Source organism: Protopterus annectens, chromosome 3.part1 (genome assembly GCF_019279795.1).
Source record: "Protopterus annectens isolate FY-2018-M chromosome 3.part1, PAN1.0, whole genome shotgun sequence".
Taxonomy (NCBI): domain Eukaryota; kingdom Metazoa; phylum Chordata; order Ceratodontiformes; family Protopteridae; genus Protopterus; species Protopterus annectens.
Genome location: NC_056732.1, coordinates 1,400,324,129 through 1,400,343,704, shown reverse-complemented (window position 1 = coordinate 1,400,343,704; position 19,576 = coordinate 1,400,324,129). Strand labels below are relative to the sequence as shown.

General features: G+C 40.2%; 1 protein-coding gene across 8 annotated transcripts in view; it reads right to left on the bottom strand.

Annotated features, from left to right (window-relative positions):
* The window catches only part of LOC122798488 (alanine aminotransferase 2-like), a 1,719,357-nt gene that overhangs the window by 981,748 nt on the left and 718,033 nt on the right, over positions 1–19,576 (bottom strand). For all 8 annotated transcript variants that reach the window (XM_044067464.1, XM_044067468.1, XM_044067469.1 and 5 more), the window contains one exon: positions 12,000–12,136. In XM_044067464.1, the coding sequence (XP_043923399.1) occupies positions 12,000–12,136 (137 nt within the window). The remainder of the gene's footprint in view (positions 1–11,999; positions 12,137–19,576) is intronic.

The window sequence follows — 19,576 nt, the reverse complement described above, 5'->3', positions numbered from 1 at the left end:
GCAGTGACTGAGACCTGGTTCAAGGCTCCAGAGAGCACCACTGCACTACCAGGCTATAACTCATACCACACTTTTCGGCCATGTAACCTGGACCGGAACACCAAAGGCGGAGGTGTGCCTATATTCATTAAGGATATCCACACGTCCAGGCTAGTTGCACAGCATAATGCAGCTGAGGTTATCCAAGTGCAACTAACTCTGGGCAAAACTGCAATCCAAACTGTAGCTTGCTACAGATTACCCACCATGCCCTAGGATTCCCACTCCTCTTTTCTTGATGTACTGGAAAATATTAGGACTCAACCAAACACCCTAATAATGGGCGATTTCAACTACCCCATCATTAACTGGGAAAACTACTCGTACCAACTCCTTCACTCAACGCTTTCTGGAATTCATAAACTCCAATGCCCTGGATCAACTTAACCACACCCCCACCAGGGGCAAGAATATCCTAGATCTAGTTATTACCAATATGAGTGACCGGTGTTCCACACCTGAAGTCAACGCCTCATTGGTTCGACCCACCCATATGCTAATTACCCTAGATATCCACATCCTGCCTCCACCTCCCATTAAGGAAATCATGGTAAAAAATTTCTCCAAAGCCAACTTCATGCTTCTTAAGACAGAAGTGGTGAACTTCATGACACCGATGCAGATGGACAATACAGTTACGACTACTGAATCCTACACAATTGCACTTTATAAGCACTTACATGAGTGCATGGATCGTGCTATCCCAAACAGAACCAAGACACTATCCTCCAAAAAAAAGGAAGCCAATCAGGTGGTCCCCTGCCATAAACAAACTGTACAACAGAAGGAAGAAACTCTTGCAAAAAGAGAGTAAAATCCCACGAGTGGAGGAGCTCCCTGGTCAGCCTCAGTAAGAAGCTGCGATCCCTGATAAAATCCTCCAAAGCTAGTTATGAAAACAAAATCACCACTGATTCTAAAGACAACCACAAAGCATTCTATAACTATGTCAAGAATCTCAATGGCAACACTCAGATCTGCTCTGAGTTACAGCACAATGGCACTAAATATACAGACCCAACTGATATTGCCAACAACCTGGCAGTACTAACTTTACCCCCCTCTCACCCCCTAAAGAGCCCATCTATATACCGGAAGAATGCAAAGTTCCTGTAATCATGGCTGCACAGGTAAAAACCACACTCTCCAAAGCGAAGAACACAGCATCCATGAGACCAGACAACATCTCAGGCTGAGTTCTACATGAACTACAGAATGAACTGGCACCCCACCTAAGTACCATGTTCAATCATAGCCTCACCTCAGGCTTTGTGCCTGCTGAATGGCGCAACGGTTATCCCACTCCACAAGGGGGGAGCCACCACGGACCCCGGGAACTACCACCCCATTAGCCTGACGAGCCTGGTCTGCAAGGCCATGGAACGTATCATCATGGAACTTATAAACAAAGACATTGGTAATCTCCAAACTCTGGATCCCACCCAGTTCGTGTTTGTAAAAGGCAGATCATGCCTCCTAAATCTGATAGACTTCTTTGAAGCAGTCACCAAAGCCGTAGACAAGGGTAAGGTGGTTCATACAGCCTATCTAGATCTTGCCAAGGCATTCAGCACCATCCCCCACTTTGGAATTATAGATAAACTCACTAAACTAGGTAGAAATCCCTATGTCACAAGATGGGTTGCCAACTGGCTCACTGACAGAACCCACACTGTGAAAGTAGCAGACTCCAAATCCAACTTCAGACCAGTGACAAGTGGAGTACCACAGGGTTCAGTCCTGGGTCCTCTCCTGTTTGGTATCTACTTCTCTGAAGTACAGGCTAACACAGAAGGTTTCTGGCTACTGAAGGTTGCAGATGACTGCAAACTAGGAGCCATAATCGAAACTCCTAATGATGTGGACATCCTACAAAAGGGCCTCACTGAGACAGATGCCTGGTGTCAAAGCCATGGCCTCAAGCTCAATGCCAAAAAGTGCATTGTCATCCCCTTTGGTAAAAACTCTGTACCCATGAACTACAACATAGGTGGTAGTATACTTAACACCGAAAGTGTGATAAGAGACCTTGGGACACAGGTGGACAGTAGTCTCTCCTTTGATAATCATATTGCCACAGTAGTCACAAAATCCTTCTACGTGGCACACCTCATCACAAAAGGTTTCTCATCCAGAATAAAAGAGTTTATTGTTCCCCTCTACTCATCACTCATTAGACCCATTATAGAGTACAATACCCCTTTTGGTATGTACCTCACAAGACATCTACAACAACTGGAAAGGCAGCAGAAATACCTCACAACGAGGATTACCAGCCTCAAGCAGATGCCCTACGCAGACAGTCTCAAAAAACTCCAGCTTTACTCCGTCGCATATCGCCTACTCAGAGGTGATCTCTGCCTAACATACAAAGCTATGTCAAACCCAGAGCTGTTGGACATGCTCCACTTAAAGAAATCCCAATCCCTCTGAGCTACACGCTCTAGAGACCTAAACTTTGTCACCACAATAAACAGAACATGCCGGAGGGATAGATTCCTGTCCCAGAGACTTCCCATACTCTGGAATAAACTACCTATCTATATCAAACAAAGCTCCTCATTAGCACTCTTCAAGAAAAATCTTGATGATTGGATGGGAAATAGGAAATTCATCACCTCTGTGGCTCTGCTCGACAGTGGCACAGGAAAATAATTTTCTTGGGTGGCAAAAGCCAGGGTACCTTTTTGGCTGGGCTTGTATAGGCCCCAGGACCAACAGCCTAGTACCTACCTATGAACCTATGAACCTATAATATTTACATGAGGCTCTAATCATAATTTTAAAATATGTATGAAGTCAGTCACTCGTGACCTTACTGGTTTGCTCATACTGAATGTCCACAAATGAAATTCAAGGGAAATAGCTTTAGGTGAAGCCCTATCACTTGTCAAAATTTCTTGTTTTAGCTTTTGGTAGTGATGGGCATCATCTGCTATGTCCATATATATTTTCAGGAAGTCCCTAGTCAAGTGGGATGATAGAATTCTGACCCACTGAGTTTGAAGCTATTTCTCTGTTGTTGCATACCATTTGAATACCAGCAGATAGGCTTCCACATCATCTTCCTTCCCTAACTTCCTCAGAAGGTCACTACTATCTGAGAATCCCAGTGAGGGAGAAGGCAGCTTCCCGATTCTGAATAGTTCATAGATTCATAGGTTCATAGATTAGTACTAGGCTAACTGCCCTTCCAGGTCATTTTAAGCCTAGCTAATTATCCCTTGTGCGACTCAAACCCTGCACCTTGTGTTTGTAAGGCAAACGACTTAACCATTAGGCCACTCTCCCAACCACCATGTGTTTATCAGTGGTTATATATCTGTACTAAAGAGCTGCCTAGAGGTTGAGAATAGGCATTAAATGGCTGCTCCCCTTTTCTCAAACAGCTGTTTTAGAATGCACTAGAGTGTCCAGGAATTGTTGCCATTTTGACCTTAGAAAGTCAGTAGCTAGATATTAGTACACACAAGGTTTAGCTTTTGCAATACCTTTAGCATTACCACATGGTGGGTAAGGTCACTCTATAATCAAATGGGATAGGTTATTTCAAGCACAAGAAGGAAAATTGGCTAGGCTTAAAATAGCCTACACGGGCAGCTAGCCTAGTACTTACCTATGAACCTGTGAGTAATAGGAGAACTGCTACATCCCCATTCGAGAAAATTCATATTCACTGCCATGAGGACTCTTTCATAGAAACTCCCATGGGCACAAGATTTGTAACACTTTTTCAAAACAACCCTTTTTATTATTACATGGATCCTTTTGACTCAATCAAATCCCTGTCTAGGCATAAGGATTTAACAATTCTCCATTTTTATCAGAAAGATTATCATGTAATATAGAACAGGTCTTTATTTCTTTAGGTAACATTCACTCTGGTGACTTATTTCTGTTAAGCAGCTAGTCAGTAATTGAAACTTAGGTGGAGCTTAACATTCCTAATTTCTGGGTAGGGGAAATCTCAGGCAATCGAGTGGGAAAGCTGTAGTTATAAAAAAAAGCTTTTTTGTTCACTGCAATACAGAAACATGGCATTTTGCAATACCAGAAGGAACAGTTTGTGGTCATTTTTTGAAATTTAAACAGGCTTACTTTTTACAAGGAAATGCAATTTAAGCTTCTGCCAAGTCTGGGGGATTAACAGAAAATAAAAAATAACATTTCAGCAAATGTATCTATAGTCCTTCCTTACTCATAGAAAATAAAAAAAAATATTCCTGCAAAACCTTCCTCCAGACCTTCTTGGGTCTGTCTGGGTTCCACTCCTGAGTAATCCAAAATACAACAGTACTTAACAAAGATTCCAGTCATCAACACCCACGAGTTTCTCCTTTTGGTTTCAAGATGAAAGCCTCTTATCTCTTTGTAGATTCATAGGTTCATAGGTTCATAGGTAGGTACTAGGTTATTGTCCCTAGGGCCTATATAAGCCTAACCAAAAAGGTACCCTGGCTTTCGCCACCCAAGAAAATTATTTTCCTGTGCCCCTGTCATGCAGAGCCACAGAGGTGATCCCCGGGGTGAATTTCCTATTTCCCATCCAATCATCAGGATTTTTTCTTGAAGAGTGCTAATGAGGAGCTTTGTTTGACATAGCTTGGTAGTCTGTTCTTAAGTCTCTGGGACAGGAATCTATCCCTCCAGCATGTTCTGTTTATTGTTGTGACAAGGTTTAAGTCCCTAAAGCATGTAGCTTGGAGGGATTGGGATTTCTTTAACTGGAGCATGTCCAAAAGCTCTGGGTTTGACATAGCTTTGTATGTTAGGCAGAGATCACCTCTGTGTAAGCGATATGCGACGGAGTAAAGCTGGAGTTTTTTGAGACGGCCTGCATGGGGCATCTGATTGAGGCCAGTAATCCTCTTTGTGAGGTATTTCTTCAGCCTTTGTTGTTTGTTGTAGATGTCTTGTGAGGTACATACCAAAAGGGGCATTGTATTCTATAATGGGTCTAATGAGTGATGAGTAGAGGGGAACAATAACCTCTTTTTTTCTGGATGAGAAACCTTTTGTGATGTGGTGTGCCACGTAGAAGGATTTCCTGACCACTGTGGCGATGTGATTATCAAAGGAGAGACTACTATCCACCTGTGTCCCAAGGTCTCTTATCACACTTTCAGTGTTAAGTAGACTACCGACTATGCGGTAGTTCATGGGTACAGAGTTTTTACCAAAGGGGATGACAATGCACTTTTTGACATTGAGCTTGAGGCCATGGCTTTGACACCAGGCATCTGTCTCAGTGAGGCCCTTTTGTAGGATGTCCACATCGTTAGGAGTTTTGATTATGGCTCCTAGTTTGCAGTCATCTCTGAACTTAGCCAAAGACCTTCTGTGTTAGCCTGTGCTTCAGAGAAGTAGATACCAAACAGGAGAGGACCCTGGACTGAACCCTGTGGTACTCCACTTGTCACTGGACTGAAGTCGGATTTGGAGTGATATTTTCCAAAAGCTAATATTTTAGATATATCCTTTTACTACAAATCTGACCTTAACAGGCGTAATGTTCCTGATACAGATCCCAAAGGGCAACTGATTCCCATTAAATAGCATGGAAGCAGTTTGTCTGCCTACTTTAGTCCCTCTAACTGGCTCAGCCACTCACTAGGTCAGCAGTCACTATGTTACGATATCTATATCTGTCTGTCTTCATATCTATCTATATTTATAAACCTATAAACCTATGTATAAATACACACACACAAAACATACTCTCGGACATCCTGACACTTCTTCTTAAGCATTCTACTTAACAACATCCTTCAAATATACAGACTTGGTCCTTACTCATGTAATATTTGTATTTTTAACTTAGTATTTCCAAAGTATACCTAGTAAAACACCATTTGAAAGCTGAGCTATAATATTTATTCATACTGTAGCTCTGACAAATATGTGAGGCATGGATTTGGCATTTACCAAGCCACAGCACAGGTATCTGTCAACTGTCTTGTAGTCATTCATAATCTAGCAAACCTTTAACTGCAATATTCAAAACACTGTCTGAAAAAAAGTGTGACTGTTAGTATGCATATCTTTCTGTGTGTGTGTGTGTGTGTGTGTATATATATATATATATATATATATATATATATATATATATATTCACACACATAAGTATATACATATCTATATATATGAATGTATATATGTGTGTGTGTGAAGATATATATATATATATATATATATATATATATATATATATATATATACACACACACACATTATATATATATATATATATATATATATATATATACATATAAATTATACAACTAAATAAATATAGATATAGAACAGATCTAGATATTACATGCACAATTGCAAGAACCTTCCCTTTACTCTGAGGTGCAGTAATGTTGTAGTTTCTGTGTAAACATAGAGGAGATGTGGAGATGCATCCCCCATACTCAGAAGGTGCGGGGTTCAAGTACCCCTGTAAAACTTCTAGTACAATCAGTTTTGAAATTTGCTGTTTGAAATATGAGTCAGACCTCAGGGTGTATATTTCTCGGACTTTATTTTATTTATTATTTATTTTACATTTGTTTACCGGGAAGGTCCAGCTGGGCAATTGCCCATTTTCAGTGGAGGCCCGGGGAGAAATGCTCTGTGTCATACAATGCTAATTACAAAATCAACACAACAGGTTAATACAGTAGAAATGCTCCATGTAAAAATGCATGCGCTCGAAGCACTCCTAAGTATGGCGAACGTTGACATCTGTGCAGTAACTGAAACCTGGTTCAAGGCTCCAGAGAGCACTCCAGCACTACTGGGCTACAAATCATACCACACCATTCGACCACAGAACACGGACTGAAACACAAAAGGAGGGGGTGTATCCATATTCATCAAGGATACCCACACCTCCAGGTTAGTGGCGCAGCATGATACCTCTGAGATCACCCATGTGCAACTAACATTGGGCAAATCTGTAATGCAAATTGTGGCCTGCTACAGAACACCCTCCATGACCCAGGACCACCACTCCGCCTTTCTGGAGACACTGGAAAACATGAAGGTCCTACCAAACACCCTGATATTGGGCGATTTCAATTACCCTACCATTAAATGGGAAAACTACTTGAGTACAAACTCCCAAGCTCAGCGCTTCCTGGAATTTATCAACTCAAATGCCCTGGATCAGCTGGTAAACTCCCCTACCAGAGGCCACAACATACTGAACCTAGTCATCACCAACATGGGCGACAGGTGCTCCGTACCAGATGTCAACCCATCATTGGTTAGATCAGACCATAAACTAATCACTCTGGATGTCCACACCCCATCACCACCCCCAACCAAGGAAACCACATTGAAAAACTTTTCTAAAGCAAACACTGCCCAAGATGCAGAATCCTTTACAATTGCACTCTGTGAGCACCTACAAGGATGCATGGATCTTGCCATCCCTAGCAAAGCCAAGACTCACTCCCCTAAGAGAAGGAAACCAGTCTGCTGGACCCCTGCCATAAACAGGTTATACAACAAAAGGAGGAAACTAGTTCAGAAAAAAAGCAAATCCCAAGAAGGAAAGACATCCCTGATCAGTATCAGTAAGAAACTAAGGTCCCTCATAAAATCATCCAAGGCTAACTTCGAATGAAAAATAACCAAGGATTCAAAAAATAACCACAAAGCCTTCTTTAGCTATGTCAAGAATCTAAGTGGCAACTCGCAAATATGTTCTGAGCTAGTGCAAAATAGCACAAAATATACTGAACCTACTGATATTGCCAACATCCTGGCAGATAGATTCAGTGCAAACTTCACCTGCCTCTCACCTTCAAAAGGGCCCACAACAATACCGGAAAAGTGTAGTGTCCCGGAAATCACAGAAGCACAGGTGAAAACAGCCCTTTCAAAAGCCAAAAACACAGCATCAATGGGGCCAGATGGTGTCCCAGGCTGCGTCTTGCACGAACTACAGAACGAACTAACCCCCCACCTAAACACGCTGTTCAACCTCCGCCTCTCCACAGGCTACGTGCCCACAGAATGGAGCACAGCAACGGTTATTCTGCTCCACAAAGGAGGGGCCACAACTGACCCTGGTAACTATCGCCCCATAAGCCTGACTAGCCTGGTCTGCAAGGCTATGGAGCACATCATCATGGAACCCATTAGCAAAGACATTGGAACCTCCAAACACTTGACCCGACCCAGTTCGGCTTTGTTAAGGGCAGATCATGCCTACTAAACCTGGTTGACTTTTTCATGACAGTCACCAAGGACATAGACGAGGGAAAGGTGGTTCACACAGCCTACCTTGATCTCGCCAAGGCATTTGACACCATTCCTCACTCGGGTATTATAGAAAAAACAGCCTGAACATAAACCCCTACGTCACAAGATGGGTTGCCAACTGGCTTACAGACAGAACTCACACAGTAAGAATAGCGGGCTCCAGGTCCACCTCTAAACCAGTCACAAGTGGTGTCCTGCAAGGCTCGGTTCTGGGACCCCTACTGTTCAGCATATATTTCTCAGAAGTACAGGCAAATGCAAGAGGACTATGGCTAACCAAGTTTGCCGATGACTGCAAACTGGGAACCATAACTGACTCTCTGGCTGACATGGACATCCTTCAAAAAGGCCTTACTGAGACAGACACCTAGTGTCAAAGTCATGGCCTCAAGCTAAATTCCAAAAAATGCATAGTCATCCCATTTGGGAAGAACAAAACACCCACGAATTACCACATAGGCGGCAGCCCCCTTAATACAGAAGAGGTAATAAGAGATCTGGGGACCCAGGTAGATAGTAATCTCTCCTTTGACAATCATATTGCCACAGTAGTTAGGAAATCCTTCTATGTGGCCCATCTAATTACTAAGGGGTTCGCATCTAGAAATAAAGAGGTTATAATGCCCCTCTACTCGTCACTCATCAGACCCATCATAGAGTACAATGCCTCCTTTGGGATGTACCTCATAAGACACTTCCAACAGCTGGAAAGACCACAAAAGCACCTCACCAAGAGGATTACTGGCCTCAAACATATGTCCTATGCAGCCCGACTGAAAAAACTCCGGCTGTATTCAGTGGCATATCGCTTACTCAAAGGTGATCTCTGCCTGACTTACAAAGCCATGTCCAACTCAGAATTGATGGACATGCTCCACCTAAAGAAATCCAAGTCACTACGAGCCACGTGCTCTAGTGAGCTAAATCTTACCACAACAATAAACAGAACATGCTAGAGAGATAGATTCCTGTCACAGAGACTCCCCATGCTTTGGAACAAAATTCCTAACTACATTAGGCAGAGCCCCTCACTAATGCTCTTCAAGAGAAGCCTTGACGAGTGGATGGGTAACATAAAATACACCCCTGGGTTCACTTCATTGGCTCTGCTTGACAGAGGCTCAGTTAATTAATCAATGGGGCGGTGACAGCCGACACACTCTGGCTAGGCTTATAAATGCCCTCGGGCAGATAGCCTAGTACCTACCTATGAACCTATGCTAATTACAAACTCAATACAAAATCAACACAACAGATTAATACAGGCTAATATACTTTGGTATATAGATTGACATATGCTTAAGTAGCAATTCAGAGAAAATTATTCACTGAAAAATCAACGATTTAAAAAAAAAGTAAGCGAATATGAGTTATATTGGTACTTGTATATTATCGGGGCAACAGCTTTACAACGCATTTGTTTCACTCGAGATTAGACAATTCTGAACACATTTTAAAATGAGTAAGGCTTTCCTGTGTTGCCTCTGTATCACTGAGGTACTGCTTGCTGTTCCTTTACCCAAAATGTAAATCACGTGTTTGCTTTACATGAGGAACAGCTCTGTATTTTGCAGGTAGCCGGACAGCCGAGGATTAATTTAGACTAGACACTTCTTTTCTTCCAATATGGTCACAGAAAGAATCTGACAGGAGCCTAATATTCAATGGTGTTTACTAGCAGTTTAACAAATTATCTACCCGTTAGCCTCAAAGCTCTGCCAATAAAATTATTGTTGCACATACTTGCATATTCGTATGCAACTGAACGTACCCTGCTATGTGTAAAATGTCACATGTAGGCAAATGAAGCTGACCTGATGCAAACTATTGCCGATGAATAGGAATTTGCACTACAGTGTTAAACTTTTACAGTCATGAAACGTGTTTCTGTTATGTTCATAAATTGTACGCCCTTTGCATTTAGCAAACCATTACATTACTGGGTTCTATATTTTGCATGTTAGCAACAGTATTTGTCATGCTTGACAACAATCTTTGGTTCTTAATCTAATTATCTATTACCTTTCTTTGAACTAACGAGTTTGTTTTCAGTTTAAATACAATTGTGCCAAACAACCAACATTTACTTTTTTAGATAATGGTTAAATAATCATTTAAACCAAAAAAAAGGGTACTTATGTATTATCGCAACCACATTTCCGCAATGCCATAATTTGTTATGTTTGTGCGAAAACACCTGTTTACCTTAAAAGGGGTGTGTAAACAAGTAAGTGTTACTGTGTCACAGTGGGTATGAGACAGCAAGAGGAATAATGTTAAAATGTTGTACTCATCCCTGGTGCGCTTCATGTCTTCTGTGAACACCACAGTGGCACCCACCTTTAGAAATTCTGTATTCCGGATTACGGATCATAACTCATTGGAGTGCACAGGGTTGGATGTATACTTCCAGTTAAGGAAAAAAAGTGTTTCACTGTTTTTAAAGCCAGTAAAGCACTTAGTAAGTTCGGTTTCATAGACGGCGACTAAAATATCATTACAGAAAAAAGTCAGTGAGTAATTTCTGTAGACCTCCCCAAAGAGAACTCAGACTTAAGAGTGAATTAACGTGCCTTCTGAGAGACCAGACTATAACAGGGATGTGTGACAACTGATCAGATACCTGCAAAAGGAGCTTTCAAAGTAAATCACTTTATCTGAATGAGCCATGTTCCCCACTCTTTGTATTGATGGAAACGTGGTGACTTTCAGGATTTGTAACATTAAGAACTGAGAAGCAGTATTCAGGTGTATAGTTCGGGAAAGGACGCTACCAGGGAAGATAAATTTTTCCGTTATTCCTCTTCCTGTGTGAAAAGCAATCTGAAACAATACTACTTAACACTACACACCCCTTGTTAGTTTTACAGAAATGGTTTCTTGAAAACTTTACAAATTATGGGGCTTTGAAAATATGGTTGCGATAATACGCAAGTACCAAAAAAAAGTTTTCCCTATGTAAATCCCAGCATCACGTTTGCATGTATGTCCCCCTTTCAGAAACCCTGCCAGTTTCTTTGTTTTCTCTTTTAATTTAATTCAAATGTCCTTTTCAGAATATTGCAATAAATCTGTGCAGATTATTTTGATCTTATGCAAGCAACATCTTTCCGTAAAAAATACAGCTGTCATTTCAACACCGTTAACAAGGGCAAGAAAGCTGTTGCCCCGTTAACGGAAAAGTACCGTTATATCAATAGGTGTATTTGCTGTGATAACAGTAGTTGTAACTTGCAGTTACAAGTATCACATTTTTGTCACAGCATCATAGCTTACCTTTGCTATGTACCTTTAGCCCATCTCTGATATCAATACATGTACAATAAGTTCTCCTGTCCACAAAATAATAAACTTTGTCTGCTTAAATGTTGTGTCTCTTCAGGTATAGCATCTTCAAAGCATGAATTAAAGTTTAACATCTGTGCATATTATGCTTTTCATTTTCTTTATCCATAGTTTTATTTCTAAAAGTAGACTCATTGTCTATACTTTGCTAGCCAGGGATGTTCAGCTAAAAAAACAGTTAATTTTCCTTCTTCTAATATAAATTTATGTTTATAGCAAACTAAAAGTTCTGTACTGATTGAGTGCCTCAAGTTTAATTCTAATGTTCAAAGGTCAGCTGTTGCATGTAGATTATCTGTGCATTTTATTCAAAGTCCCTCACTGTATTAATACTAACAAATAAAATGATATTCACTTACTCTGCCATGTAGCTCTTGGAGATGGAATTCACAGATATTAACTCGATGTTATTATAGTATTTTGGACCCATGCCATGTAACACCTTCTTAACAGAATAGAATTCACAGTTTGGCTTGTGCACAGCACTCTGGAACACCTGGAAGCAACATATGTAACAAAATAGATTATAAACCACAAACAATTTTTGTAATAGCTATTTTTATGCTACACTTTCCCTTTGGGAGAACAATGCTACTACTCATGTGCATGGACGATGAGTTCTGAAGTATGCAACCATCAATATCAGTTTGATACTACAATGTGATATGCCTTCCATTTTCATGTGATATCCAAATACAACACTGGGAATTTGCAATGTACAGACTGGGGAGAAGAAAATATTAAATAAAGCACTTTTGTATGGTGTAACTTCACCCAGGAACTTATTACAAAGTTGTCATATTTTAGCAGGTATTTCAGTTTCATAGCAAACATGGAGTTTTGCTTATCTCTGCAAGACAGACTAAGAAAAAATAACACTATGATCCCAGAACCTATATAAAGAGAATTTGTGTGTGTGTGCATGTGTGTGCGTGTCTGTCTGCGTGTGTGCCTGTGCCTGTACCTGTGTCTGTGTGTGTGTCTGGTGAGTCTATATATTCTAGAATAACCTACAAGCACTGTCTGGTTAAGTCACTTGCATAGAATCACTCAGTAGGCAAATGGAAGCTGTGGAAATCAACCCCTACACTACAAGAAGCAATTCATAACCTTAATCCTCTACTATAGCATCTAAGATTCAGTGCCAGCTTCTATGTAACAGAAATAGGAAATGTTAAAATGCCTGCTTTCACTGACTTCTGTACTAAGCATACCAAAAAAGCCCCAGACAGGCATTCTGAAAAAAAGGTTTACACACGAGTATACCTATCTTTATATATATATATATATATATATATATAGAGAGAGAGAGAGAGAGAAGGGAGAGAGAGAAAGAAAGATAACTATATATATGGAGATATATATATATATATATATATATATATATATATATATATATATATATACACACACACACACACACACACACACACACACACACACACACACACACACACACACACACACACACACACACAAAACAGCATCAGGCATCTTGCACGCTGTCTTGTTTCATATAACTGATTTTAACCTCATATAGAGAGATACAAATCACTTTCTGTTTGAAGCAAAATGCTTTTTGTTTCATATACTGAGGTATTTGTACATCGTTTAGAAATGTATAAATCACTTGGAATGAGAACACTCCACAGCACAAGATAATGCTGGTTGGAAGTCACTTTCATAAGACTACTTCTTAGTCCTCAAATTAGACCAATAGCAGAACTACTTAGAATTTAACAGCTTCTGCTACTGGTTTGATTTACACACCAGTAAAATCTCTTTCTCTGTCTCTCATTGGCTCCATTGTCAAGTCACCTAGAGAGTGAGCGAGAAGAGCAACTAAAGGCAATCTGATCCATAAAGAAAAGATTTTGTTCATGTGGCTCAGAGCTCAAACCAATCCCATTTTTTTATCAGTAGTGGGACAGATTAGGTTAGAGATCCATGGGCCGGATTGCAAGTGCCATTAGGCTACATTTGGTCCTGATCAGTATCACTGATTCAGCATAATGCAGAGTTTTCTGACATAGGGTTAGGTTGCTGTCAGTTGTCATGCTAAATGGCTTGAGGAGTGTACATATAAAGTACCAAGAAATTGAGTCATAAGCATGTTAAACATTAAGGCAGAGCCAGTGCAGAATTGTGCTATTTTAAGTAGTTTTGTTTTCCCAAATGTGTTGCATTAAGAAAGCAAATAAGACTGCAAACCTCATAGAGTTCATCTAGGTTTAGAAATCTTCCATCCAAATGAATAGGAAATTATAACAATTACTAGCACTTTACAGTTGTCTGGCTAGATAAACCTTTTTAAAGTGTTTCCATCTTTTCAATTTAGTGAGAGAGAGAGAAAATACTCCGTGTAAGGTGAGGTATCTATTTGGTCACCAATCCTGATAGCAAGTATTTGCCTGCACCAGTGTTGACCCAATATCTGGAATAAGCAAAGTGGCAGCAAGAGTCACACAGGCAACTGTTTATTTATTTATTGAACAGGTGAGTTGATTGGTTTGTGGACCCTTTTCAGTGAAGACGTATAAAATAGATATAATATAATGACACCATAGCGTGTCTATTCAGCCAACATGTTTTTGCAGGTAGAAGGAAACCAGAGTTCACAGAGAAATATATGTAGATATGGAGACAACATGCAAATTCCATGAAGACAGTGATCAAGCATCTTGATTTAGCCCCAGACCCTAGAATTGTACAAAATAAATCTTACCACTGAGCTACCACGACGCACTTTTAGGTGACATGACCAATAGTGTGCACATGTATCAAGACATTCTGGTCTACCAACATTCTGACAGAGGGATGAAGCCCTGTCTATCACCTAGGCAACTCATGCACAGTTATAAAATTTCATTCCCGGGGAGTCGGGTGGATAAATAGGGTATGGTAGCATTACTTGTCAGCTCACCTATCTTGTGGGAGGGGATACAGCCAAGGACAATTAATAACTTTTATAAGAGCAGTTCAATGGACTATATGAATGCAGAGGTATATGCATATGTAATGCATATTGTGAGATGGGTGGAACAATGAGTAGGTATTCAAAGAGGCCCTCTGCAGGTGTCAACATAGCACTGTACTAATCTCCTCTGTGCACATCTATCTCTAAAGATTGTTGAGAACATTGTACTTGGTACCATGCATTCAGTGCTGTGTGTGCTGGTTAACTTGTTTCAATGGAGCCTATAGTATTTGAAAGGCAGACCACACACACAATGCCATTTTTACAATGTATCTTAATTGCAGGACCAAATTCACTAAATTTAGTTCTTTGATTAAGCAGCTTAAATGTGAGAATGCTGTTTAAATTAAGCAAATCAGGGAAACAATGTGTTTCTCTTGTTTAATTTAAGAGCATTTTCTCACATTAAAAATAATTGTCACTCAGAACTCCAGGAAATTGCTGACCAACCTGTCAGTACACAGGAATTTAATCCCTCATTAACTTAGTGTCGGCAGGTGAGAATGTGTTAAACCTTCTAACAATAAGAACCATCCAACAGGTCCTACCACACAGGACTAGGATATGACTACAGATTCTTTTGATACCAATGAAAACAAAGACCCTCAGGTCAAACTGGACTTAAACAGCATAAACAATTTCACCTCAAAAGACATATTTAGGATTATTATTGTACAGTCCAGCCTTCTGTGCTTGACAGAAGGCTTCATATGCTCCTTTGACCATCAGGATGCCTATCTATGCATAAAAACATCCAAGTAGTCAAGGATGTATATACGCTTCTGACAAAAACGCAGTTACCATAAATCAGGATTATTCCATTTTATCCCATCCTCTGTAACCCCGTTTTATTTATTTATTTATTTATTTTTATCAAATGCATGTCTCTAGTTGCAGCAAGCCAAAAGTTACAAGGAATGCAATTGTTCCTCTATCTGGACAACTGCCTATTAGCCATTTATTCTGCTAAGCAGGCTAATCTCTGCCAGGGAGTCCCTGGTAAATCTTTTTCAGTCCTTACAGATCACAGTGAATATTGCAGTCTCCTTTAGAGCCAGCTCAGCTGCTCTCATTTACACACTGCTGTTTAGACAAACATTCATGAAAAGCTCTATTACCCTTGACTTTCAACAACTAGTCTCAACTAATTCAACCACCATCTGCTGCAAACTGTCTTTATGTAAAGTTGTTATACATGATGGTAATGGATATTTTATGAGAGTAGTTCAATGGACTGTATAAGTACAGCTGTCACAAGTTTCCAACCTAGTTTACCAGCTGACAAGAATATCCAAAGCCTCCAAGTCACATAGCAACAGATGTTTGCTCATGTCAGATCTGGCTCTAGAAAACCTATTTCAGATACTGACCACAACAGTGGCTGTAGTGATGGATTCTTCTACCCTAATGTAGCGAAACATTGTGAAGGGCAGACTGTCCAAGGTTCCTGCTCACATTAAGTGGCCAGACTGCATATCAATATTCTGTAGTCTGTATTCTATATTATTTTTTTTCTATAATGGCAGTCTTTCTCACACAAACTGCATGCTTTTCAGGAATCACTGCCCCATCGAGTGATCACCTTGCACTCTGATAACACTACAGTGTTTGGTATGTCATTAAGGAGGAGCCTACTCCTATCCCTTGTAATGAATCTGCTGGAGTAATTAAACAATGCAAGTGCAGCACCTATTTCAGCTCTTTCTTCCACTGGGGAATGCCCTATGGATGCTACCACCCTAAAAAGCCCCCACTGGACTCCTTTACACATTTGTTTTATTTTTCCATCGCTCTCATAGTCCCATTTTGGTCTCAGCAAGGTTGGTTCTTCTTGCTCACATCTCACCTCTAAGGCTCTTCAGAAGTCTCCTCTCCCCTCCCTTTAGAAACTGCCATGGAATGTCTACTCCCTATAGATAACTGCATGGTTTCCTTAGCTCTGTTGATTGCAATGGACCCTGCCTTTACATCCAGGATGGTTTATATTTTTATATCTGCACAGAAAACTACAACTAGAAAACATGTAAAAGTAAATGGGTATGTTTCTCTGTTTGGGTTTTATCTATCTATGTCTTCCTTTTACTGTTGATATGCATTTAGTCTTAGATTACTTTTCACAAATATATGACACAGATTTGAGATGTTCTTCGATAAAAGTACATTTAACTGTTCTACCATACTTTCATCAGGGCTTAAATTCCATGTTTCAAACTGACCATTCTTCTGAGAACTCCTGTTAAGGCTCTTGCTCTGCTATGGGATGTATTTTGTGCTGGAGAAATCCACAGTCCCCCCCCCACCCCCACCCACATACCCTCTATGAACCATTGAATTCTTCAGACTATAATGTTTATCCAGAAAAACTCTCATTCTATTAATGATGACTTCAGCTAAAAGAATTTCAGAATTGAGATCCTTACCTGTGTTCTCCTTCTCACTCAGTCTTCTATAAAGATGGACTGTCAGTATGTACTGATCCTTCAGGAGACATTCAGCACTGCAAGTCTTACCAGTACATCCTCCCTAGACACTGGTCAAGAGGAACCTGGATGAGTGGATGTGACACCGTAAATTTTACCAGGGCTAGCTGCCACTACCCTCCTGGACATGGGAAGTCATCACTAAATGCGTTCTTGGGTATTGATTAACATTTCTATGATATTACATTGGGATGAAACGGCTAAGCGTAAGATGACCTCCAGGTCGATACCATAGTAATCTGCTATGATCCTATTTAGTTTTCACTAAAGACAGAATGTCACTACAAACCAGTACTTCCTTAATGCCAACTGTATCTAGTACAGAATGTCAGTACAAGCCAATCCTTCCTTAATGCCAACTGTATCTAGTACAAATGTCAGTACATGCCTATACTTCCTTAATGCTGACTGTATCTAGTACAGAGTGTCAATACAAACCAATCCTTCCTTAATGCCGACTGTATCTAGTACAGAAAGTCAATACAAGCAAATCCTTCCTTAATGCTGACTGTATCTAGTACAGAATGTCAATACAACCAATCCTTCCTTTATGCCGACTGTATCTAGTACAAATATCAATACAGGCCTATGCTTCCTTAATGGTGACTGTATCTAGTACAGAATGTCAGTACAAACCAATCCTTCCTTTATGCTGACTGTATCTAGTACAAATGTCAATACAGGCCTATGCTTCCTTAATGGTGACTGTATCTAGTACAAAAATACAAACTAATCCTTCCTTAATGCCGACTATATCTAGTACAGAATGTCAGTACAAGCCAATCCTTCCTTAATACAGACTGTATCTAGTACAGAATGGCAATACAAACCTATGCTTCCTTAATGCAGACTGCATCTAGTACAGAATGTCTGTACAAACCAATCATTCTTTAATGCCGACTGGATCTAGTACAGAATGTCAGTACAAACCAATCCTTCCTTTATGCTGACTGTATCTAGTACAGAATGTCAATACAAACCAACGTTTCCTTAATGCCGACTGTATCTAGAACAGAAAGTTAATACAAACCAATCCTTCACAACTGTATCTAGTACAGAATGTCAATACAAACCAATCTTTCCTTTATGCCGACTGTATCTAGTACAGAATGTCAATACAAACCAATCCTTCTTTAAGGCCGACTGTGTCTAGTACAGAATGTCAATACAAACCAATCCTTCCCTTATGCCAACTGTATATAGTACAGAATGTCAGTGCAAACCAATCCTTCCTTAATGCTGACTGTATCTAGTGAATTTAATCTTAACCAGTCTGCATACGTATCAGACTTCTTCACTGAACTATTCTAACACAGGAGACTCTCTGAGATCAGGTGAGTTTATCAGTCCTCCGCAACTAGACAACTTTAGTCAAAGACTCGAACCAGTGTAGCACAACAGTTTTCCCAACCCCCAACTCTTCCCACAATTCTGTAATGGTCTCTATTTCCCTTCAAACACCAGATCTGCATTGCAACTTTTGCTCAGAGATGGAGGTTTCCTATATTCCAAATCTCCAGCCTTATAAAATGTTGCCAATTTTAGTGTTCTTCTGATTCAGTTTTCTTCTCCTTGTGTATGGTATCATTGGGCGCCCTTCTGTTCTTGAGGGCATCACTTTTCCTTTTATTCTATTTTTATTTTACTTTTGTTTTACTTTTCTATTTAACTAAGGTAGAGCACTGAGCTTACAGGTTCACAGGGTCATACTAGGCTAATGACCACCAGGGACTTTACAAGGCTAGGTGTGCAACACAATCTAGTTTTGTCCTATAGTTCCTTGGACACCTATATGGTGGGGTATATTAGTAAGTAGGTAGTTATGGCTTACTTGTGTTGGAGGTATGTTAGTCAGGGATTAGTTTACTTATTGTTGACATCTATCCATCACAGACATGGGTGCCAGGCTGAGGGTGAATTTGGGATTTTCCATCCAATAATAAAGTTTCTTTTGAACAGGGTCACGATGAACTCCACTTCACATAGATGGGGAGCTTATTCTATAGTGAGGGGATCCTTCGAGACACATATTGGTCCCTCCAGCAGGTTCTATTTATGTTGCAGACAAAGTTCAGGTCCTTGGATCTAGTGTTTCTGTTGTTGTTTGTCTTGCAGATGTGCAAGAGATCCGTCAGAACTGGATCTGTGGACGCCTTATATGCTAGGCATAAACTGCATGTCAGGAACCTGTAAGAAACTGAGTACAGAGATAGGGCCTTAAGCTGATCTGTGTAAGATAGGGTATTCATACCCTCAGTCATCCTGATGAGGAACCTTTGAGGGTATTCCAGTTTTTGCATTGTACTCAATGATGGGTCTGATAAGGGTTTAGTAGAGTGGTACTATTACTTCCTTAGACCAGGATGCTGTAACCTTGCTTATGAACTGGGTGACACAGAATGATTTTCTTACTATCTTAGCTATGTGTTGGCCAAATGCCAGATTATTGCCTACATATGATCCTAGATCTCTAACTCTT